This window comes from Oryza sativa, chromosome 7 (assembly GCF_034140825.1).
Source record: "Oryza sativa Japonica Group chromosome 7, ASM3414082v1".
Taxonomy (NCBI): Eukaryota; Viridiplantae; Streptophyta; class Magnoliopsida; order Poales; family Poaceae; genus Oryza; species Oryza sativa.
The window spans coordinates 1,187,172-1,212,165 of record NC_089041.1 but is presented as its reverse complement, the minus strand read 5'-3'; the positions used below and the strand labels follow the sequence as shown (position 1 = coordinate 1,212,165).

The following is a 24,994-nucleotide window of genomic DNA, read 5'->3' as shown; positions in this document are numbered from 1 at the left end:
CAGGGACTGAAGCTTAGGGTGATCTAAAACTCTAAACTTTCCATCACATCACATCACATAAAAACTTTTCTACTCACATAAACTTTCAACTTTTTTTCCAAACTACCAACTTTCCCCAAACTTCGGAACTAAACACAGCCTTAAAAATCCAAGAGAGGGATGATAATGAAAATGTTCTGTTCCGATGGACCAGATCGCAAAGCAGCCCATCACGAGAGTATCAGATCGAACGGCCAGCATCGACTCGGGGCCCACCTGCAGGCGGATGTGTCATGCAAAGCTTCGGATTCGGATACGCCCTCGGCCTCCTCACCACCACAGCCACGAGGAGGAGAAGACGACGCGCCGCCGCCACAGCTCGCGTCGCGTCTGCGCTCTCCTAGCGCCGTGCGGGGGTTTAGCTAGGGTTTTCCGCTTGCGGCGGCGGCGGCCATGGAAGGGGAGGAGATTGGCCTCGTCCTCGCCCGCGCCTCCGACCTCCGCTCCAGGATCTCCGCCTGCGTCGCCGCGGCCGGAGCCAGGGAGCCGCCGGAGGGCGAGGGCGAGGGCGGGGAGGCGGTGAAGCGGCTGTGCGATGGGGAGGAGGGGGAGGAGGAGGAGGAGGTGGAGAGCCTGGTCGGTATCAGCAACGCGCTCGAGTCGCTCGAGCGGCAGCTCGCCTCTCTGCAGGTCATTCTCATCTCATATCTATTCTTGGTGTTTCGTTCCATGTGTAAATATGCTAATCCTCATTTTCTAGTAGAGATTGAGGCTTGCATTGAAGATTGTGGGTTAGTAATTTTGTACTGCATTATTACTTTTCATTATATAATATACTCCGAATGATGCAAATCTATAATAATCGCATAGTAGAAGGTTTATGAGAGGGGAAAAGATAGATAGGTATCAATGCCATACTTGCAAATAAGGGCATTTTGAAGTTTGAAATGATTAAAAACAAATGATATTATCATAGGAACAGGGTATGACTGGAGTGACTGTGCAAGGTGTGCAGAGCGAACGAAGTTGCTGTCCATTAGTTAAGCTCATATACCAAACCTGCCATTTCTTAGCTAGGAATTTCTCTGCTTTCGGGGGAGAAGGGTGCTTCTGGTAAGAGGTGTGATGAGTTGTTGGGATGCAGATTTTCACTTTTAGTTATAACCAAATGGCCAAATTTAACTGTAAAACTTGTGAATCCTGTTTACTTGCTTTGCTGCACTAGGTTGGTATTTAACTATTTAAGATGCATCCCTTACTATTGCTTGTGTTAGTGAATTTCCTAAGAACTAGGATTGGCTTCCATTGCATTATCCCCATGAGTTTGTTTAGTTCTGTTATTTATTTCCATCTGAGTTTAAGTTTAAATAAGTCTTCTTCTATCACATTGAATTGTTAGGACTTGAATGTGTTCTATTACAATCTAGATTGCCATTTTTCATTGCTAAATATTTTGCTTTCTACTTCCTCTGTTTCACAATGTAAGTCATTCTAGCATTTCCCATATTCATATTGATGTTAATGAATCTAGATAGATATATATGTCTAGATTCATTAACATCAATATGAATGTGGGAAATGCTAGAATGACTTATATTGTGAAACGGAGGGAGTACATACTAAATGCCTGAACAACTTGCTGCCACTCCCAGGACCTCCAACACCAACAAAGATATGAACGAGAGACCATTTTGAGCCAGATTGATCGCAGCCGAGGATGTCTTCTTAACAAGCTCAAAGAATACAAGGGGCAGGACTGTGAAGTAATACATGAGGCTGCTTCTTTTGCTGGTGAAAAAATTGAACATGATGATGGTCTCATGCTACCTCCGTACTCAAATCATGTCACCAATTCGTTTGTTCTTGATGATCTGTATCCTCCAAGTTACTTGGCCAAGTTAAAGTGTATGCACAACGGATTGGGTTCTGGTGGGACTAACCAAGATGTTACAAAGACAAACAGGCTGGAGAACAGGAATGGTAGCATGCCAAACGGCAATTCACAAGGAGGAATTAGATCTTTTGTTGGATGGCTTGCTAAAACTGCAGTAATGGTTGTAGGTGCTGTATCTATCATGAAGGCTGCTGGTTACGAGCCAGTGATAGGAAGACACAGCATAAAATTGGATATGGCAGGTTTGTTCAGTAAGGAGGCAACCAGTGGAAAAGATCAGGCTACTGTCCAATGCCCTCCTGGTAAAGTAATGGTTCTCGAAGATGGCAGGGCTCACTGTGTTGTGAAGGAAAGAGTCGAGATACCTTTCGACACCAACCTCGCCTCTCCAAATGCAAGTTATGGGTTAGGCTGAAATTGGGCTTTTGTCAATATTAGGATTTAGCTAGTCTTTGAGGCCCTTTATATGATCTTCTGTAGAATGTGCCGAGCACACTTGTCTAAAGATTGAAGCCTATGTATTATATCTATCTATGATCGTCCATGTCTTGCTAATTGCCCTCGTTGGTGAACTCCATCAGTATGCTGCTCAGTTGATACCAGTATTATGTCATCAGCAGTTTGGTTTCATGTGTTGTGTATGTTGTCTCTTGTATTGGTGATGCGGTGGAGGGATAGATGGCGATTTTACTCTCTCCGTCTCAAAAATTGAGGAATTTTGGTTAGAGGGTGGCATATTCTATGAGCATGTTCAGATTCTAGGATGTGTGTCATTCAACCAAATCTTTTATATTTTAGGATAGGACGAAGGGAGTATGTTAGTACCTGTCATTGTATGTCTATGTCAGGTCCTGAAGGCACGGCATATTGAGGCTCGAAAAGGGCCAACCTGTGCCTTCGAAGCTGTGCAACAAGAATCTGAATCCAGCACAAAATTTCTCACCAGGAGGAAACAAGGTAGTAGTACATGTTTCTGACGATCCTTTCGAGGAATCTCATCTCTTCGCTGTCATGTGTCGTAGTAGAATCGCTGTGTGAAGCACAGGAAATTAAGCTGTTTGCTGCCAACGGAATGAAGCTGCGTATTACAGTACTTACATACAAACTCTGGTGCGCATATGCTAGCTGCAGAACAGCAATGGCAGTTCTTTTTTTCTGAACTTGGTTAATTTTTATTTCCAAATAACTTATTCCATTTCCAAGTGAAGGAACTAAGCTAGATGGATGAACGAGTTTCCATCAAGTTACAGCACAGTTGACAGGATCGATCGAGTTATACATTGTTTTGAACAGCAGGTAAAAACTCGTGTTGCTTTGCCTATAACCTTAAGCATGTGGACTTGCGAAGCACTAGTAATTAAACCGATGTCCAATGGATTAGTGAGTAGAGAGTATATGGGCCTGGCTAAGTAGCATAGGTAGATTTAGAACATGGGCCGGCGAGCGCATCTGATGGATGATGGATGGGGAATTCCATGGATGCTCGCTAGCGATCTAGGCTGGGACTCTATACGTGCATGCCTAATTGGGAGTAAGCTAGTAATAAATACTATCTCCGTCCGACAATATAATGAATGGTTATATAGAGAAAATCTCTTATATTCTCGGATAGAGGTTGTAGCGGATTAATTTTCATATGAAATTAAAAAATAATCATAAATTTAGATTGTATCACTAAAAATCTATAAATTCGAAGCATAAAAATTTCTCTAATCCATACATGAAAAATGCCATTTAAGCACTGTAGTGGCCAAAAAAAATCAGTAGCAATCATTAAGCGCTATAGCGACCGCTAAGTTTCTATATATCATGTTTAATCTGTCGCCTCTATAATATTGTTATTGTGATTGCTATGAACACTATTTATTGGGAGCAATGAGAAACCGTGAGAAATAAACCACTTGACATAAAAATTAAAGCGGGTTGCTGCATCGTCTGTTCGCCGCACCCTAGCTAAGCTAAACCATTGATGCCACGACCGATGTAGCCTTCAATTCAGGCGCGGGCAGCATCGATCGTGTGATGTCCACCGCAAACACGAAAGAAATTAAGAGATCTATAGCAATGTTGGGAGTGATATATAGGCAGCATGCACGCCATTGACCTGCTGATCGATCAGATCCCATATCCGTGCAATGCAACAACTTGCAAAAGTGGCCGTGGTTCACACTTTCACACACCACAAGGCCGGCCGGCCGTCCGTCGGTTCACATCCCCGTGTGCCTTTGCACGCGCCTACTCGTTTCGTTCCATAAAAGTCCAAATGTAAAACTGAAGAAGATACTATAATATAATACAAATATACAACAAATCTAAACTTCATCTTAATTTTAAGTTGGTTTTTCTTTTACGGAAAAAAGAACCAGACGAGACATGCTCGCTCAGCTGTAATTACAGGTCGCTTTTGCGTGACCTCACCACTGACGTTACCGCTGTATAGTACCAGCAACAGGTAGCCGCGTTAAAGCAAGGATAATAATAAAGCCAACTGCTTACTATCTATCAGCTCACTCATATAGTGGTTAACTCTTCACTATAAATATATGGTCCACCTGTCTATCTCACATATTTTCTTGGTTCCTGTGCCTAAGCCGGCTGTAAACTTACAGCCCGCTTCTCATCTCTCCCCTCTCCTCTCTCATCCAATTCAGCATTCAGTCTTCTTATAGCCCTCTATTATACTTGACCTCACCACTGACGTTACCGCTTCACCAGCAACAGGTAGCCGCGTTAGAGCAAGGATAATAATAAAGCCAACTGCTTACTTATAGCCTATCTATCAACTCACTCATATAGTGGTTAACTCTTCACTATAAATATATGGTCCACCTATCTGTCTCACATATTTTCTTGGTTCCTGTGCCTAAGCCGGCTGTAAACTTACAGCCCGTTTCTCATCTCTCCCCTCTTCTCTCTCATCCACCTTAGCATTCACTCTTCTTATAGCTCTTTATTATACTTGCTCTTACACGGTACAAATCGCGCGCCTCCTGGCTAGTAGCTACGACTCCATAGCTGCAGCCTGCAGCCTTGCTGTAATAGCCAGCAGCAGAGCAACTATTCTACACAAAATCGAAGCTCGTTATAAGAAAAAACGGTTAATAACGAATGAAAAACAATTTACTTTCTCCATCCTAAAATATAAATATTTTTAGCATTGTGTCGAGTCAAACATTTTTAACTTTAACTATTAATAGCAAAATATAAAAAAAGATCAATCATGTAAAATTGATGTTACTAGATTTATCATTCAACAAACTATCATAATATGTAATTCTTTTTATTTAAAATATCTTATTTTTATAGATGTTGTTGGTTAAAGTAACGTCTCGAAGACTGTATAGAAGTCCAAAAATATATTTTAGGATGGAAGGAGTATGATACAGTGTGTCTTAACGAGCCGTAACGATTTAAAAACCAACACTACGAGATAAACTTATAATTAAAAACATCAAAAATCAACTCTTCAAAACTTAAGTTTTAGAAATTAAATCTTAGTTGCGAGTGAATAAGCTGAAGAATCTGGCAAAGCTACCAATGCCCATCAAGCTGGACACCACACACTGTTCAACTCCAACACGAAAACGCCGGCCTTTTCATCTCCTGCTCTGCTTGCACACCGCTGTACTCAGCACGCGAATGAACCGTGTGGAGGAACCAAGACGCCGAAAATGTCGATCTCCGTGTGTACTTATATGGATTATTTGTCAGGCAAATGAAAGTGATCGATCGTCAGATCGCGATGGTTTTTCACGTACTTTAATTGCTCCCTGAAAACGATCGGGAGATTAATTGATAGCTGCAGCGCGCTAATTAACCCTGCTCTGAAAACGAACGATTTGGACTAGACTATATCCTCTGTGATCGATCGATTATCCCACCCAATTCAGCATTTACAATGCTCTTCTTTTGGCACATTTTTCCCCTCAAAATTAAGACGATACTACTCTTAATAATTAAAACATCACAAAAAGAGAAAAAAGTTGGACTCACTTTCTAGGTCCTTCCTTGGATGACTCGCTGGTTCCTCCAATTGATACTAAAAATATTACGTATACAATTACTAATTTGAAACACTTCCTGTTTCATCACAACTTTTGTCTCTACGTGTCCCGTCAATCTGTCATGATGCGCTGCCCTCAATTTTTGGAGTATTAGCTCAAACAAGACGACGAAATTGATCGTTGTTTAGTCAATTGTCTTGTAGCACTACAGGTTTCTTTGTTTGTTCAGCATACAAATTATTGGGTTTCAAAAAAAAGCATACAAAGTGGAGTATTGCTAGGTATGGACCAGTATTTTGAGAGGTTGAGACAAACACGTGGAGAAATCAAGCGCCGGAGAATTTCTATTCACATTTTTTTTTTCATCTCCATACTCTTTATGTTCAAACATCAACTCAAATCTATCACCAACAAAATTCCTACTACTAATTCTTCGAGAGGTAATTACTAGTAATTTGCAGTGCTAATCAATTTCCTCATCGATCGGCAGCATCTCAGCCGATGATATCCTCGTCCGTCCGATCGGGATCCGACGGCCGAGCAGCGCCGGGCCCACCAGCAGCATCAGAGGTTTTCCACTGTTCGCGTCCTTGCTGGCTGTTCCCATCGGAGTGGTTCGACATATTTTATCGAATCCAGCTCGCATTTGGAGATCGAATTGGGGGATTTGAATCCCCAAATTTGGTTTCGATCGATTCAGTTCAATTGTGTCGTCGTCTCGCTCACTCGGTGATCATGTCGAGTTCGGGAATGGCGGTGAGATCGGTAGCGAACTGCCTCCCCTTCCCGCCGCCGCGGCGCGCCGCCACCGGCCGCCGCTTCCCCGCCGCCGCCGCCGCCGCCGACGCATTGCTCTTGCAGTAATCAGACGCGTCGTACTCGTACTCCTCCTCCGGCGGAGCGAACACGAGCGGCGCCACGGACCCGCGCCGCCGCCGGCCGCCGCCGCATCCGGATGTGGTGCTGCTGCTGCTGGCGGCAGCGAGCGCGGCGGATGCCTTGACGGCGAGCGCCGCGACCTCCTCGCGGCGCATCCCGCGCCTCCGCACCTCGCCCGGGAGCACGAAGTAGATCTGCCCGGGGCGGAGCTCCGCGGCGGCGGCGACGGCCGCGACGGGTCCCTCGAAGCCCATCTTGTCGGCGTCGCAGAGGAAGAAGCGCCGCCCCACATCCTCCTCCTCCCCCTCCGCCGCCGCGACATCCTCCAGCACCCGCGCCGCCGTCGCGGGGCGCGGGTACTCGCGCAGCTCGCCCGTCGGCAGCAGCACCATCGCCGTCGACGCCGCCATCCCCGCCTCGGCCATCGCCGCCGCCACGCCGCTCGACAAGCAGAGCCCCATGCCGATGCGTTGGTAGTACAAGTAGTGTGAGGAGGTTGAGGAAGAAAGAGGAGAGAGCAATGGAGATTGATGGGTGAGATGAGATGGCGATGGAGAGGTGGAGGTGGAGGGGCGCGGCTTTATATACACGGGGGAGGAGGAAGACGAGGGGGTTTTGTCGTGTTGCTTGGAGAAGGGGAGCATGACAGCCTGGCGGTTTGCTGGTGGGGCCAGCGCGCGCGAGGAATCGGGGATTTTTTTTTCTTTTCCTTTTTTCCTTTTTTGTTTTTTTTACCGTTTTACTGCTACTGCTCCGGTGTGTAAATACGTGGTGGATACGAAGGTTGCGTGGGCGGCACGTAGCGTAGATGGCGGCGTGGCAGCAAAGGGTGCCAAACATAGAGAGCTTTAAATTACACTGAAAATAAGTAAATTCATTATACTTAATTTTATATATGCGTCGAGAATAACCGAGGTAGATTAGTTAGCGAATAATAACTGAGGTGGTTAACTTAGGTGAATAAAGGTAAATATAGCGGCAGTACTAATTATCCTCCAAATTAAGCAGCTGATAATTAAGATAGCGTGCAGTAAAAAGAGTGATGCATTTGGCACAAGACACTACCAACTTTTATGCTTTGAAGATGGCTATACGTATGAAACGTGTGTATGCAGGAGCGGATCCATGCCTCGGATCATCCGGCCCATGCATGGTCCGAGTCCTAGGATTGAATGCACATTATGCAATATAAAATTTTACCATGTTCATTCAAGTTTATCCTAAACTGTAATGGGTTGGCCGAGACCTTGGGTCAAGCTAGGCTGGATCCGTTCCCAAATCTATGTCCGACTCAACAAGTATATAGATATGGCTGTTGTTTTCGTAAACTCATATGAAGAGAAATTGAACGCATGAATTGGTGGATTAGACGAGGTCGGATACTAAATATATAAGGTATAGTTGTATGTGTAGTAGGACTCTTTATGTTCGAATTATGGCCCTGTTTAGATTTCAACTTTTTTTTCTTTAAACTTTCAACTTTTCCGTCACGTCGAATTTTCCTACACAACAAACTTTCAACTTTTCCGTCACATTATTTCAATTTTTTTAAACTTTAAATTTTAGCATGAAACTAAACACAGTCTATATGTGTTAAATAGAGTAATGGGAGATAAAGCCGCGCTAGCTAGCTAGCTTTTGTAAAAACGAAGGCGCCAGTATATTGCGGTGGTGCTATACATGCTACGTACTGCTACTTCCTCCGTTTAATATTATAAGACTTTTTAGGATTGTCAATATTTATATATATGTTAATAAATCTAGACATGTATGTGCCTAGATTAATTAACATCTATATGAACGTAGACAATGCTAGAAAGTTTTATAACCTGAAACGGAGTTAGCAGCTAGCTACTCAGCTACTCGTCCGGCTTTACAAAAGAAACGTGGAAATACCATGGCACTTGCTTTGCTACTCCGTAGCTAGTTGACTCGTAAAGGATCAGCAGATCTCAAATCGTATCACGATCGATTTTTATTGGGGCAAGCAAGGTTCGTCGATGTCGTCATAGTACGTAGCAGTACGTACTACTACAAGTATGTGTATGCACAGTTGCACACTCTATAACTATAACTAGCTAGGGATAGTAGTTGATAAAAAATGGTGTCGACATATATACATACTCCCTCCATCCTAAAATGTTTAACGTCGTTGACTTTTTTTAAAAATATTTGACCGTTAGCCTTATTCAAAAAATTTAAGTAATTATTAATTCTTTTCCTATCGCTTGATTTATTGTTAAATATATTTTTATGCATACATATAGTTTTACACATTTCATAAAAGTTTTTGAATAAGATGAACGGTCAAACATGTTTTAAAAAGTCAACAACGTCAAACATTTAGGGAAGGAGGGAGTATATATATATATATATATAGTGGGAAATGGAAAAAAAAGAAAAACAGTGGGCACAACAAATTGCGCGATACAAAAGTATAAACACGAAAGCCGTACGTGTGTCAATAGAGCCTAACGAGCTAGTACCAAAATTAATGGGGAGAGCTAAGGTAGCAGATAGATAGCCAAATTGGAGGCCAGTCAGGACATTCATCAATGTCGATCGATCATATCGTACATGGTTTTGCAGAAAATCGTTGGCGTTGAAGCTAGCTATAAGCTAGCTACGTACTGTACGTACATACCCTAGCCAAAAGGTGACCTGAAAGCACCATAGGTATACGTAGTTCGTGCTTGCAGCTGGTGTGGTTTGTTTCCTCGGGAGCAGAAGTCACTAGACGATGCAGCTAGCTAGTTGAGAAAACCAGGTCAATCTATCTCTATCGGTTCATGGTTCTTTGGTTCAACCACGGTCGAAGCGATGAACCAGACAAATCAATAATATTATATTTTACTAGTTTTTATGAGTTTTAAAAGGTGCAAATCAAATGTATTTTATTTTTTAGCAGAAGAAATAAACCTATATGAATATCTTTGAGTGCACATGTACTGCCTTGTCTTTTTTAATAAATGACACCATTAACTTTTTGACACATATTTAACAATTAGCTTTATTAAAAAAAATGTAAATTTGGTTTATTTTATTATGAGTTTTTCTAGTATGATTTATATCTTATACATTTGCACAACATTTCATATAATACATATAATAAAATATGTGTTTAAAAGTTAATTAATAACATTATCTATTGAAATACAGAGAGAGTATTTAAATCTGGTCCAGTTTTTTCAACCATATATGGATCCGAGTGGGGACGAGACAACGACGGTGAAGCAAATTGTGTGCATGCATCTAAATATGATATGGCGCACCAATATAATCCATGCATGCACCAAAGTGGGTACTCCTATCAAACACGTCCCAAGGGTGCATGCCGCATGCACGAGATCTAACTATGCGATGGAGCCATGGAGGGGACGACGGCCCTGAGACGGACGCGTGGCGGTGTGCATGTGGACCTTGAGATGCAGGGTCACGTGGCTGCCCCCGTGGCCCCCGCCCTCCACGCTGGCACCTGATCGATATATCAGTGTCTCTGTGCTTTCAATGCTTTTGTATATATTGGTCCTGCGCCCACAAAAATTCGGTGCATTCGAATATTGTGGTTACATAACATGGATATGTGCGATGCATTCAGCTAGGTCTCTGCTGCTGCATATGCATATGCATATGCTTCTTTCTTTTCTTCGAGGTGCGCTGCATTCGGCGTGCTATAGCTGGCACGTACTTACGTTAGTTCGGTCACTGTGGCCTACCACTACTCCTGCTGTGCCACGTATCAGCATGCAATTGCACTAGCTCATCTGAAAACAATGTTATGTTCAATTGAGCTATTCATTTAATCATGGGAAAAGAATACTTAGAATCTGTTTAGGATAGATAAGATTCTAAAAACAACTGATTGATATATATGCCAACTTTTAAGAATTTGGATTCTGACTTCTTGTTTTCTTTTTATTCTACCACTACAGTTAACCTAATAACTACTCCAGCATGTACGCTAATACCCTGCGACACTGCGTGTATAGTTAGGTCGCAGATCGATCGATCTTCAAAGTTGAAACTTCAGTCAACAAAAAAAAAAGGAAAAATCGCCGGTCACATGGTGAGGCTCCAAAAATGAAGGGCATCCATACAAATGTACAATGCTATGCTAGCTATAGCTACCTTATCCATGTTAGTCCTACATACTAACATCCATGTGACCGTGCCTTTGTTATTTTACATTGCAATCGGCAATAGCTCGCGTGTCTCTGCTCGCGTCGCACGAAGCCGATATGTTTTATATAATCTGTCTATCACTAATCCAACTACTACCACCCAACGACTTTATCGATCCCATCAAACAGTGTCCCAATTAGTAGCAGTAATAACATACTCAATATAATGTTCAATTGTGGATGACGAGACCTGATGTACAGTACAATTCATCATCATCGATCCGGAATATATTAAAAATTCTAAAAAGGGAGTTCGAGAGCTCCGGATTGGAGGAATGAAAAACATGTGCCAATAATTGTAACCCTGCTGACCCACTGTAGCACGCAGTACGCGCGCTGGAGGACCACTGTTGATCTGTCGGCCCCTGCCTGCAAGGCCAAGAGAGGCCACCAATAATTCCACCACCATACAATGATACAAATGCATGTACTATTATATTGTGTATATATACGCGTGTCCAGGTGAATGAACACAATAATATTCTGAAAACGAATTAAATATCCCCTCCAGACACGCGCACATTTTAAAATTTAATTTTCAAAACATTAGGCTAACAATTATTATAATATAAATTAATTTTTGTTTGTTGAAATAATATCATCGGATTAATATTTAAATTTACTTTTGTATGGTTATAATATTATTAAAAAACCTTATATAGTATACAGTTAAATATTAGTTTTAGAGATTGTATTAAATTTAATCATATCTTATATTATACTATTTCTTTTTTAAATGTACGATGTTATTATTTTTAATAATATCTAACCATTCGTCTTATTAAAATCTAATATAAATACTCCCTCCGTTTTAAAATGTTTGACATCGTTGACTTTTTAACACTTGTTTGACCATTCATCTTATTAAATTTTTTTTTGAAATATGTAAACCTATATGTGTACATGAAAGTATGTTTAACAATAAATCAAATGATATGAAAAGAATAAATAATTACTTAAATTTTTTGAATAAGACGAATGGTCAAACATATATTAAAAAGTCAACGGTGTCAAACATTTTGAAACGGAGGGAGTATATAAAAAGTATAAGTTAAGATTATATTTTGTTTGAGGATAAAACAAGTTACAATAAAATAAATGATATTTATAAAATTTTTTAGTAAGATAAATAGTTAAAACATATATTTTGGAATGGAGTAAGTATTATATAGGAGTACGATCCAAAAAATACACGCAGAAAAGCAGATCGATCGATCGATCAATAATTTCATTCGCAGGTAAAGCGGCGTGACACGTCGACGAGCAGCCTGCAAAGCAGGCGACGTCCGTGGCGGCGTGCATGCAGCTACGCCAATTAACGCCACCACCCAATGCGCGCCAATTCCAGATTCCCCGAGTGGGGCCCACATGCAGTAGGGGGGGTCTAGCTAGGGGGACGCGGGGGGCGTCTCGACCATGTTCGGCCACGTCGTCGCTGGGTCACATGGACCGGACGCGAACGCATGGGTCCGATCCGGTCACGTCTCGTCCCGGGAGTGTGGGACTCGGGCCTGGGTCCGACCCAGGGTGGCAGTGCATCGTGCCAACAACAATAATTGTGGGTTGGATGGATGGATATGTCCAAAGGACATGCGTGCATGCAAACGTTAGGCAAAAAAAGAAAAAAAATAGAAACAAAAGAAAGAAATATATATGTGATCGAGCGTGTAATTGGACTGTCATGTCGAATTGGTACGGGTACAACAATTCGTATACCTTTTGTATACGTACATAACAAAAAATAAACGATTTTGCTAACGATCACTCGCGTGATTTTTTTTCTGACATTTCACCTTTTTTTTCAGGCTCGTCAGCCGGCGCGTCGGACACCAGCACGTCGGCCACCGTGTCGGAGAAGCACGATGACACGGTGGCCTTTGACCGCCAGCCGCCGGTAGCACGGCCAACACTGATCGGTGAGAGACATCGTTTCTCTCAGAAATATAAAATTACAGTCCTATATAACTAAATTTATATTTGTAAATTCAGTTAATTTGACGTGTAAGTGCACTGTAATTTTGATAAAAATAATATGTAAGTAAATATGTATTTATTATTTTCTTTAAAATATAAAATTACAGTCCTATATAACTAAAATTACATTTATAAATTTAGCTGAGTTGACATGTAAGTGCACTGTAATTTTGATAAAAATAATGCGTAAGTAAATATGTATTTATTATTTTATTTAAAATATAAAATTACAGTCTTATATAACTAAAAATTACATATGTAAATTTAGTTGATATGACATGTAAGTGCACTGTAATTTTGATAAAAATATTGTGTAAGTAAATTTGCATTAGTTATTTTATTTCAAATATAAAATTACATTACTATATAACTAAAATTACATATGTAAATTTAGTTGATATAACATGTAAGTGCACTGTAATTTTGATAAAAATATTGTGTAAGTAAATTTGTATTAATTATTTTATTTTGTAGTCCGTTGGATGTAAATCCAAGGAAAGAAAAAAATCTGGGCACCCGAGTGATGCATAGGCGGTCCCAAAAATAAATCGTAATGTGGATGATTAACTGTAGCAACAACCGACCAATATATATCAATCAGTCACCCTAATCATGTATTGCCTCATGCATTTTGGCTACGCGTGGCTGGCTGTCTGACCATTCAAAGATACTGTGACTGTGTGCAAGCGTGCGCATGTACATACGTGCAGCTTCCGTGAACGTACATACAGTAGTACGTATATATACGCGTATCAATGTATGCCATTTTGTATTTACTAGTATGGAGTAGCATTCTAGCAAGATCCAGTCGATTTGGTTCAGGGAAATCTCCGACAATATATCGATTTGGTCCTAGCTCGTTCAACAGCTGCTAATAATAATAATAATAATAATAATAATAATAATAATAATAATAATAATAATAATAATAATAATAATAATAATAATAATAATAATAATAATAATAATAATAATAATAATAATTTTTAATTGTTTTAATTTTGATTTGCGGGGAGATGCTCATGTTATGACTTAGATGATCATTCGTGTTTATATTGTTTGGAATATTTGTGGCTAGCTAGCTGTTGGATCTCCCGGGAATAACTTTTTTTTTAAAAAAAAATGTTCGGGAGCAGTAAGTGAGAGAATCAACACTAGTTAGTAGGAGTGTGTGTGTATATATATATATATTACTCTCTCCGTCTTATAATATAAGGGATTTTGATTTTTTGTTTGGAACGTTTGGCCACTCGTCTTATTCTATTTTTTTTGAAATGATTATTTATTTTATTTGTGACTTACTTTATTATCTACAGTACTTTAAGCACAACTTTTCGTTTTTTATATTTGTAAAAAAAAATTGAATAAGACGAGTGGTCAAACGTTGCAATTAAAAACTCAAAATCTCTTATATTTTAGGACGGAGGGAGTAATATGATTAATCTAGAGCTAGCCAGCTACCCGATCGAATCCAACATTATGTTGTCCTACCACCTGTACGTACTCCCTCCGTCCAAAAAAAAGGCAAACTCTGGGTTTCTGTGTTTAACTTTGACCGTCCGTCTTATATAAATTTTTTTTATAATTCGTATTTTCATTGTTGTTAGATGATAAAATATGATCAATATTTTATGCTTGACTTGTCTTTTTAATTTTTTTCATAATTTTTTTAAATAAGACGGACGGTCAAACGTTGGACACGGAAACTAGGGTTTTCCTTTTTTTGGATGGAGGGAGTACGTTCTGTACATGCGTGCATGGATAATTAAGCAAGAACAAACAAGGAACCTTAAGAATTAATCAGCCTAGATTTATTTTAGGAATAGGTTAGTTAACACATGATGGTTGTTTAATCCTTGTGCATGATATGGGTATCCCAGTCGATCACTAATGGTTTAGATTAGTTGCATGCTTCCTGTTGTTAGTGGCATCATCTGGTAGCTACCAGTTGTTAGCAATGGTTGGTTCATCATCATATCAGATCGACAGAGTGAGCAGCAAAGTCGATCTAGCTGGTAGTAGTGCTAATCATCTAGCAAAGCAAAAGATAGCATACATACGTGATCTAAATCTGTCACCAGAAGATAGTAGTACTACTCTAGTATCAAACAGAGCAGGATCTAAAACAAAAATCATACTGTATGCATTATTATGCTGATTAATTTGGCCTGGTTATTTGGATGCATCGAAGAGTCCACGAGAGCGGGAGACGGGCCTGGCCCATTGGGCCCCAAAGTGGTCGGGCCCATAGGAGGGTCGTGGCGTGGCGTGCCCAGGTGTAGCGCAACTTGCAGTTCGGCAGGTAGCTGCATCGGGCCGCGGGCGCCACCACAACCAGCCTGGAAAGCGCATACACACGCGAGTACGCAAAACGCTGTACTACTATGCAGCTACAGTGCAAATGCAACCAGAAACAGACGGGTTCTTTTTTTAAAAAAAAAAAGAAAAAAAAAGCAGAAACAGACGGAGATGCTCATCTACTCTACGGAGTATAGTGTACTCCTACTTGCCACTAGTGTGGTACGTAGTTTTATACTTTATTGTTGAGGGGAATACCACGTGTGGTATTTGCAATATGCTGCCAAACGACAACGGAAGTCTGTGGACTGTGTGGCATGTATGCTGACCTTTTGTTTTGCTTCACTACACTCGCAACAAAAAAATGTCATATTTGTTTGGCTGGACCGCCGTATAAAAGTAAACGAGACAGCAAAAAAGGATTTTATATTTCTACTCTATAAGCGTCATGAAAGTAAAGGCCGAAAAGAAAGATAAAATATCTACTGGTTAACGAGGATCATTCTTTTGCGGTGAATGCTTAATTAAGTATTTAATAACTACTGGCAAAAATAACTTCTTATATATCGCAGAATCACTCACATCAGTGTCAGTAATTTGCCCTATGTTTTTAGATCAAGATTTGAGCTCCATATGTTCCTGTAAAATACTAAAATTACGCGAAGATATCAGCTTCGCTACACTCGGCCTTCGTTCAAATTTCAGCCCGTTAGGCTTCGTATGATGCCCATTAGGCCCACAAGATCGTATGCGAAGCCATGGCCCAAAAGGCCCACTTATATTAATCTCAAAGTATTCTAAAAAAAAAAGGAATAGTATTCGACGAATCCCCAGCGACATGAGCAACCATTGCGTCGGCGGCGGCGCCGCCGGAGTCGATGACTTGACGGACGACCTCATCGCCGAGATCCTCCTCCGCCTCCGGCCGTCCGAGCCGGCGTGCCTCGTCCGCGCCTCGGCCGTCTGCAAGCCCTGGCGCCGTCTCCTCACCGACCAGGCCTTCCTCCGCCGCTACCGCGATTTCCACGGCGCGCCTCCCCTGCTGGGGTTCCTCCACAACGTCGCCGGCGGCGGCGAAGACCGGTACGTCCCCTTCACCGCCTCCCCGGTCTCCCCGCCGGACATCGCGTGCCCTTGCTGGGTCGCCCTCGACTGCCGCCACGGCCGCGCCCTCCTCGACGAGTTCCCCTTCAGCGCCGACTTCACCGTGTGGCACCCCATGGCGGGACGACGGCGCCGGCTCCCCCGGCCGGACCTCCCCTACTTCATGTCCTACGCCGCCGCGGTGCTCTGCTCCGCCGTCGGATGTAACCACCTCGACTGCCGCGGCGGCGGCCCCTTCCTCGTCGTCGTCGTGGGCATCGACGAGCCGGAGCAGCAGAACTCGCGGCCGTGGGCGACCGTCTACTCGTCGGATTCCGATTCGTGGAGCCCAACGACCTCCGATTACCTCAACCTAACCCTAACCCCCAATTGCGACGTCGACAGGAAGCCCGCCGCCCTCGTCGGAGATGCGCTCCACTTCGCCCTTGCGGAAGGTTCTGGAATCATCAAGTACAACATGGGAGAGTGCTCGCTTTCTCGGATCCATCCACCTGTTGTGTACAAGGGAGGCATTGTGGTGATGGCAATGGGGGGCAATCTGCTCGGGCTCGGCGGCATCGAGGGTTCCATCCTCTCAATGTGGTCTAGTGATGTGAGCCTGGATGGTGGTGTCAGATGGGAGAAGAACAGGGTTATCAAGTTAGAGAGCTTGCTACCAAGTATCGATTGCGTAGAGGCAGTAGCATGTGAGCTTGCACAACCAGCACCGATTGGCTTTGTGGATGGTGCTGATATCGTTTTCGTTAGAACAGATGCTGGCATCTTCATGATTGAGCTCAAATCAATGTGTGTTAGGAAGGTTTGCGAGAGAGGATACTTCAAAGCCGTCTTCCCCTATACGAGCTTCTGCACTCCAGGTACTTGACTCTATCTTGATGTAAAATTTCGACTTCTACATGTTTCTTAGGCACGATTCAGGAATAGTTTGTTTGTTTGCTTTCAAATTGGCCGAGTAATAAAGGAATATATTTCACCAGAATTGGCTTGGCCTAAAAATGTGTTCATCCTAAGTGGCAGACCAATCCCATCACATCGATGAGGCGCAGCTCATTGTACCAATTTCCATTTGAATGAATAATCTGTTGAGCAAGCTTTTATTGCAGTGAATATGTGAATAACAAACTAATGAGTGACATGGGTGATGCACACTTGAATGGTTTGATTTGCTACGTTCATTCTGCACTAGTTTTTCTACAAGTTGGTCACAATGATGTGATCAGCCTATTTTAAGGTGTGAAGGATCGCCATATTGAATTGTGACATTTCCCTAACATATATTGATGATTTCGGTTGACAGCATTTATTTTTTGTCACTTTGAACTTCCTTATTATAGTTTGAACTTTTTTTTAGATGTGTAACCTAAGTTCGCACCTTTATCACTCAAATCTGGGCTCTGCCACTGCTTGCAGGCGTCCATCTCCAGCAAAACAGAGTTCAGTTCAGTAGGAAGCGGTTGCTGGAACTAAGAGAAGGCGATGTGGCAACAGGTATGCAATCCAACGGCAAGAGCCACAAGGGGCGACAGCCGTGACGGCCAAAGACCACCTACAAGGATGGTGCTGGCAATGGGCAGCGAGCTCTGCAGCATTTTGTTGTCTGCGTCAGAGTAAAAATGGCAGGGAAATGTTTGGACATGGGAGAGAGCCGATTGCTTCTTCCCATGTGAGTGAAAAATTTCATTTCAAATATGCACGGTTTGCTTGCATTTCAACTAAAATGTGAGGTACTTCCTCCGTTTCACAATGTAAGACTTTCTAGCATTACTCACATTCATTTAGATGTTAATGAATTTAGATGTTAACAATTAGCCCAAAAGCCTGGTACAAGGATTGAAAGCTGAAACTGAAAGGTGTGTAACTGTGTAACGATAAGCCTAGAAGTAAACATGAACCATAGCTCTGAAAGTCATGGCTTGGCACAAATGGATGGAGGGAAGAAACACGGTTGGTAAGGCTAAATAACTGCTTCCTTAGAATAACTGTTGGTAAGGCCAACCGTAAACAAAATACTATTGTTTTTTTTCCTCTCTGTATCTGAGAGAACTTAGAATTCTACATTTGTAGTATCATAAACCATCTTTTCAATTTTTATTCGAAATTGTCCCTTCTTTATTCCTACAGGCCCTGTGCCTTGATGAGGGGAACCTCATCGTTGTTACGAGGCTGTGTTTATATCCAGTGGAGAAAAGTTTTGGCGTGTCACATTGGATATACAGACACACATTTGAAGTATTAAACGTAGACTAATAACAAAACGAATTATAGATTCCGCCTGTAAACTGCGAGACGAATTTATTAAGCCTAATTAATCTATCATTAGAAAATGTTTATTGTAGCATCACTTTGTTAAATCATTGGGCAATTAGACTTAAAAAATTATCTCGCAATATACACGTAATCTGTGTAATTAGTTTTTTTTCTATATTTAATACTCCATGCATGTGTCCAAACATTGTGACATGGTGAAAATTTTTTGCGTGGGAACTAAACAGGGCCTGAACTCCTTAATGGAATGACACACCATGCTTTTGTGTGTCTGTGTCTGAACTCCTTAATGGAATGACACACCACACAGACACACAGTACACACACACCAAAAATAAGAAATCGTCTCTTCATTTAGCAGTGTAATAAAGCACTCACAGCAACACCAAAAGAAATTTCTGAAGAATCCTCTCAACCTATCAAATTTCTTATGACTACTAACCAAGCAGCAAAGAAGGGATGCATCAGCTTCAGTCAACAGTTTTGCACATCACTAGCTTCAAGTAATCAACCAAGAGGCCAACAGCTAGAGGCTCGATCTGACGTATTAGCATAATTTGGACCCATTTTGTTTGCTAAATTGATGCTATAATTGTTGGAGATGGCAATTTGTTTCTATCACGACCTGAAAAAGATGCAGAAAAGTTATAATCGTTTTACAACCAATATTCACAAAGTATTTTGAGAGAGCATTCCTACTACTGACAAAAGGTACCAAAAACAAGCATTGTCAACAGACAGAAAATGATAACAGAACAAAATATCTTGCCCATTCTAGTTGATCCTCGACAAGTTAAAGTACCCAGTGTCACATATACTTTTCCCCAAGCACATTATCATCACCGTTTTGTTAATGTTGCTGAATTAGTATTACTTATGAACCAACCATATCCCATCAGTTTTAGCAAACAGCCAGAACGTCTTACATTCTTCGACATCCTGAAGACATTGTGCTAGTTTTGCAAATTATTACAGCTTGACAGCAAGATTGACATGAAATAAAGTGAAAACAACCAACTTGAACTAAGGCCAAGATCAGCAAAGATGGGATGCATCACCTTCAGTCCAGAGTTTTCCATATCACTAGCTTCAAGTAAATAAACAAGACCTCCTAGGATACCAACAACAAGACGCTTAATTGAACCCAACAGATTAGCAAAATTTGGACACATTGTTTGCTACTAGTTTACTGCTGCAATTGCTGGCGATGGCAATTTGTCCTATCACGACCTGAAAAGGGTGCAGACAAGTTATAATCGTTATTGTCAACACACAAAAAAGGTTTATCAGAATAATATATCTGCCCATTCTAGTGGATCCTTAACAAGTTAAAGTTCCAAGTGTCACATATACTTCTCTCAATCCATTATCGTCGCCCATTCTAGTATTACTTGTGAACCAACCAAATATCCAAAAAAATGTTTTCATGTCACTCTCTGAATTCTGAAGCATACTGAATCTAGTACTGAATATCAATGAATCTCTCTTTTATCAGTGTTATCAATTATTTTCAGAACTTTTTATAACTATCTGATTGATGCTAATTATGAGCCAAACAAGTATATTCAACATTGTTTTCATGTCACCGTCAGAAACATACTGAACATTCTTTTTTCCTTTCGGAAGGTCTGAGACACACAGAAAAGATATCCCTGAATCACGATTGGTGAATTGAGCAAGAGGCATGCTCCATTCTGAAACTTTGAACTGAACGATCCCCAAATCCTAATGCTAGCAAATTGGTAAAGGATGTACCTGGAACGAAGAAGCTCATGTAGGGGAAGATATTGAAGCATCTGTCCTTCTCCCACAGCTTGCTGATCTGCAGTGACTTGAGCTCCATCCTGTAGTCGCCATGAATGGTGTGGAGGAAGATGATGTCGGTGCCCTCCGCGAAGCCAACCAGGGACAGCGAGTGTACAGGATCAAAGAAGGGGAGAACAGCGTAGAGGTCGATCACATTGCGCCGCACCCACCCTGCACCCGCCACCCTCGCCCAGAGGTGGATGGAGGCCTCGCCGTCGAAGAGGGCGAGCCCCAGCTCGCCGTCCTCCGCCGTCATGAGGAGAGCGTCGCCGTCCCCGTACGCCACCGGCGGGAGGATCACCGAGAGTTCCAGCTTGGTGAGGTCGTAGCGCAGGATGGCTTTGCCGAAGTAGGTGAGGAAGTGGACCGCGTCTCCGGCGAGGACGCTGGGCTTGCTTTCGAGTTCGAGGGAATCGTCATGGTGGACGGTGGAAGCGGCGGTCCATGTCCCGGTCTCGGACGAGTAAGAGGATGCCGACGCGATCTCCTCCCCGTCGTCGTCCTCGTCGTTGCCGACGAAGACCAAGACGAAGGGGCCTCCGTGGCAGTCGTGGTGGTCGCAGCCGGGCACGGCGCAGAGCACGGCGGCGGTGGCGAACGTGCAGAGGGTGCCGTAGGGCTCGCGCTGCCGCCGCACGTCGCCGGTCATGGGGTCCCAGATGGTGAGCTCGACGTTGCTGGACTGGAAGAGGGCGCGGCCGTGGCGGCAGTCGAGTGGCCAACAATTCTTGTGCTCCAGTTCGGCGGGGCGGAACGCGGTGGTCGGGACGAACTGCGCGAAGCTGGGGACGCGGCGGGCGGGTTCGTCGGAGACGTGGTGGATGAAGCCCAGCAACGGAGGTGCTCGTCGGCGGTGGAACGCGCGGTGGCGGCGGAGGAAGACGGGGTCGGAGAGGAGACGGCGCCAGGGCTTGCAGACGGCGGAGGCGCGGGCGGAGCACGAGGGATCGTCCGGCGGGAGGCGGAGCAGGATCTCCTCCACGACGTCATCCGTCAACTCCGGCGGCGCCATGCCGCCGCGCGGCGAGGTCAGGCGTTGGATTCCAGATGATTTGGGGAAGAGAAGGGTTGTATGTTTCAGCTTAGACCCTATAAAACTCGATATTTACGACTACGGCTGTGTTTAGATTCAAAAAATTTTTTTGACCAAAAACGTTACATCAAATGTTTGGACACATGCACGAAGTATTAAATGTGGACAAAAAAAATCAATTGCACAGTTTACATGTAAATTGCGAGACGAATCTTTTGAGTCTAATTACGCCATGATTTGACAATGTGTTGCTACAGTAAATATTTGCTAATGACGGATTAATTAGGCTTAATAAATTCGTCTCGCAGTTTACAGGTAGAATCTATAATTTGTTTTGATATTAGTCTATATTTAATACTTCAAATATGTGTCCGTATACGTAAAAAAAAAATTGTCCAATAAACTAAACACGGCGTACATACACCAACACAGGCAATTCTTACAGCATCACCAGCCATGCCCTTATTCAATCCCTAATCTTATTCTTTTGGGATTTTGGTGAAAAAAGAAATCCAACAGCTATCCTATTTTGATGCTAATATTTTGAAAACCATATCATCACATCCATCGCTCTCTTCATTTGAGGGGGAGCGATGTGGCACGCGCGTCCCGGTGGTGTGGAAAGAAAATCAAGGGGGAGCGATGTGGCGCAAGCGTCCGGGTGGTGTGGAAAGAAAATCACAATCAGGGATGAGGAGGAATAAGGGGGTGTTTAGATCTAGGGGTGTAAAATTTTAGCGTGTCACATGTTGTATTACATAGGGTATCGCATGGGATGTTCGGGCACTAATAAAAAACATATTACAGAATCCGTTAGTAAACCACGAGACGAATTTATTTAGCCTAATTAATTTGTCATTAGCAAATGTTTAGTGTAGCACCATATTGTCAAATCATGTAGCAATTAGGCTTCAAAGATTTGTCTCACAAATTAGTCGCAATCTGTAATTAGTTATTTTTTAGCCTATATTTATACTTTATGTATGTGTTTAAATGTTCGATGTGACATGGTGAAAAATTTTAGGGTTGAATCTAAACAGGCCTAACTTTTAGTTGGTAGTTTACTATGGGTTTCACTTTCTGGGTTAGAGATTCAATTTTATAAGATCTTTTGGAAGGATCACTTTTTTGACATACTACCTTCGTTTTTTAATATATGACGTCATTGGTTTTTTTTGACAAACGTTTGACTATTTGTTATAAAAATATTTAAATCATGCTTAAAGAATACTTGATGATAAATCAAATTACAATAAATAAATGATAAGCATATAAAATTTTTTGAATAAAACGAATAGTTAAACGTATAAAAAAAATCAGCGATGTCATATAAACGTATTAAAAAAATCAGCGATGTCATATACCCTATTAAAAAAACGGTGGGAGTATCAAATTCTGATTAGCATTATCAAATTCAGATTTTTGGAGATTGATGTTACCTATTCCGTTGGTGATGCTCAAATATTAGTATTAAGAAGCCATTTGGAAAATACGCCAGGCAGTGAAGATCACCCAGCAAACAAAATAGAAAAAAGGAAAACGAGAACTAAACTTCATAATGTTTAACGAGAACTAAACTATTGTATATACTACACCAAAAAATTTAGTTCACTAGCTATAGTTTAATTTGCTTTTTTCGTTGCGAGACGTAGAATTTGAAATTTGAACTTATATGTTTACGAAGTGATATATCACATATTAATACATCTTTTCAAATTTTTTCATAACCATTTAAATGACATGTAAATAACAAGAAAATATCCCTTCGAGGATCAAAATCCACTCCCATAAAATAGAGGGAGTAGTAAATTTTCAATTATAAAATTAATTTAGTACTCTTAATATATATCTCAAATAGTTGGAGCTAGCAAATTTAGTTATACCTCCTGATGCCTCTCAAAGGAGTCAAGGACGTACAGTAAAAATACTAAAATGACTTATCAAAGAATAGAGAAGTTTGAGAAGAATAGGGACTGAAAACTTCTCCATTGGTCATTGCATTAACCAAGAGTATTGCATTTTCCTCATATCACCAATACATCCAAGCAGAAAACATAAACAGCTGAAGCCTCAAAACATCCGCTCTTGAGGATATATTCCCTCCTTTTTCACACATTGTCTATCGGCGCGTGAGTGACATTGTTTGCCAGCCAGATTAATCAATTACAGTGTAATTGCTGAAGGTGGCAACTTGCCTTTTTGACGACCTGATAATAAAAAAGAAAAAGAAAAAAAATACAGTGACAATACTTAACCAAAATCACTAAAAAAGAAACCTACTTACTCCGTTTCATATTATAAATTAAACTTTCTAGTATTGTACACATTCATATATATATTAATAAATCTAGATATATATGTGCCTAGATTCGTTAACATCTATATGAATATAAACAATGCTAAAAAATTTTATAACAATATTTAATAAAATCATTGAATCGAACATATGAGTCGATCGATCATGTACCTGGGAGAAAGAAGCTCATGTAAGGAAGAACACAAGAGGCGTAGCACTCGTCCAACACCTTCGTCACCTTGAGTGTGCTGAGCTCAATCTGCTGGACAACCTGGGCACCATCATACGTAGTGTCCACGAACACCATGTCGGTGCCCTCTGCGAAGCCCAACAGACGAGGTCGCATGGCGTCGCCGGGAATCACGAGGTCGAGGTCGATCACCCTGAGCTGCACCCACGCCGCCGCCGCCGACACCGGCTTCCACGACCAGAGTTGGAGGGAGTGACCTGAGACCAAGCGGGCGAGCCCCATCCCGCCGTCCTCCGTCGTCATGAGGAGATGATTCTCAAAGTCGTCGTCGTCTATCTCCGGCGAGGCGATCACCGTCAGGTCCAGCTTGCGCAGGTCGTAGCGCAGGATGTTCCTACCGTGCCAGGTGAGGAAGTAGACGGCGCCGTCGCCGGCGAGGACGCTGGGCTTGGGGAAGGGTTCGGCGTTGTGGTGGCGAACGGTGGAAGGCGCGCTCCATGTTCCGGTCTCCGACGAGTACAGCCATGCCGACGTCGGCGACGTGATCTCCTCCTCCTCCCCCTCCATGACATAGTTGGCGACGAAGGCCACGGCGAAGGGGCCGCCATGGCAGCCGCCGTGGTCGCAGCCGGACACGGCGCACAGCACCGCACTGGCTTCGATGTTGGTGCGCAAGGCAAGGGTGTCAGCAGGCGAGCGCAGCCGCTGCACGTCGCCCGACATGGGATCCCAGACGGTGAGCTCGTCGTCGCCGGAGTCGGAGACGCACCAGATGTGCGGAAGAGGGCGCGGCCGTGGCGGCAGTCCATGGGCTTCCAGCCATCGTGGTCGAGATCGGCAGGGCGGAATGCGGTGGTCGGGGCGAACCGGGCCAAGGGGGAGCCGGCGTCGTAGATGAAGCCCAGCCGCGGAGGTGCTCGGCGGCGGTGGAACGCGCGGTAGCGGCGGAGGAAGCCGGCGTCGGCGAGGAGGTGGCTCCAGTGCTTGCAGACGGCGGACGCGCGGGCGGCGCACGAGGGATCGTCCAGCGGGAGACGGAGGAGGATCTCTTCCACGACGTCGTCCATTAGCTCCGGCGCCGGCGCCGCCAT

General features: G+C 42.8%; 5 protein-coding genes across 7 annotated transcripts; 2 read left to right on the top strand and 3 right to left on the bottom strand.

The window, feature by feature from the left end:
- Positions 1–319: 319 nt before the first annotated feature.
- LOC4342296 (plastid division protein PDV2) lies at positions 320–2,503 on the top strand. The gene is made up of 2 exons (XM_015789572.3): positions 320–669; positions 1,632–2,503. Exons 1-2 carry the CDS (start codon positions 433–435, stop codon positions 2,286–2,288), a joined length of 894 nt encoding a protein of 297 aa, XP_015645058.1. The 5' UTR covers positions 320–432; the 3' UTR covers positions 2,289–2,503.
- A 3,692-nt stretch (positions 2,504–6,195) lies between these two features.
- Positions 6,196–7,308, bottom strand: LOC9271184 (uncharacterized). The gene has a single exon (XM_015790263.3). The coding sequence runs from the start codon at positions 7,215–7,217 to the stop codon at positions 6,600–6,602; it is 618 nt and encodes a 205-aa protein (XP_015645749.1). The 5' UTR covers positions 7,218–7,308; the 3' UTR covers positions 6,196–6,599.
- An 8,710-nt stretch (positions 7,309–16,018) lies between these two features.
- Positions 16,019–18,222, top strand: LOC4342294 (uncharacterized). Its single transcript, XM_015792390.3, has 2 exons — positions 16,019–17,170; positions 17,724–18,222. The coding sequence occupies exons 1-2, from the start codon at positions 16,048–16,050 to the stop codon at positions 17,843–17,845; spliced, it is 1,245 nt and encodes a 414-aa protein (XP_015647876.1). The 5' UTR covers positions 16,019–16,047; the 3' UTR covers positions 17,846–18,222.
- Positions 18,223–18,713: 491 nt separating this feature from the next.
- LOC4342293 (uncharacterized) lies at positions 18,714–21,438 on the bottom strand. 3 transcript variants are annotated; one of them, XR_001547816.3, is made up of 3 exons: positions 20,334–21,438; positions 19,637–19,808; positions 18,714–19,203 (listed from the first exon to the last, which is right to left on the bottom strand). XR_001547816.3 is itself a non-coding variant. In XM_015792392.3 (2 exons), the coding sequence occupies exons 1-2, from the start codon at positions 21,394–21,396 to the stop codon at positions 19,154–19,156; spliced, it is 1,113 nt and encodes a 370-aa protein (XP_015647878.1). In that variant the 5' UTR covers positions 21,397–21,438; the 3' UTR covers positions 18,714–19,153. The 3 variants fall into 3 exon arrangements, 2 of the variants coding, with proteins under 2 accessions (XP_015647878.1, XP_066168610.1); XM_015792392.3 differs by lacking the exon at positions 19,637–19,808; XM_066312513.1 differs by lacking the exons at positions 18,714–19,203; positions 19,637–19,808 and having other exon boundaries at positions 20,135–21,438.
- Positions 21,439–23,580: 2,142 nt separating this feature from the next.
- Positions 23,581–24,994, bottom strand: LOC112939628 (uncharacterized). The gene is made up of 3 exons (XM_066312151.1): positions 24,673–24,994; positions 23,885–24,559; positions 23,581–23,624 (listed from the first exon to the last, which is right to left on the bottom strand). The coding sequence occupies exons 1-3, from the start codon at positions 24,992–24,994 to the stop codon at positions 23,581–23,583; spliced, it is 1,041 nt and encodes a 346-aa protein (XP_066168248.1).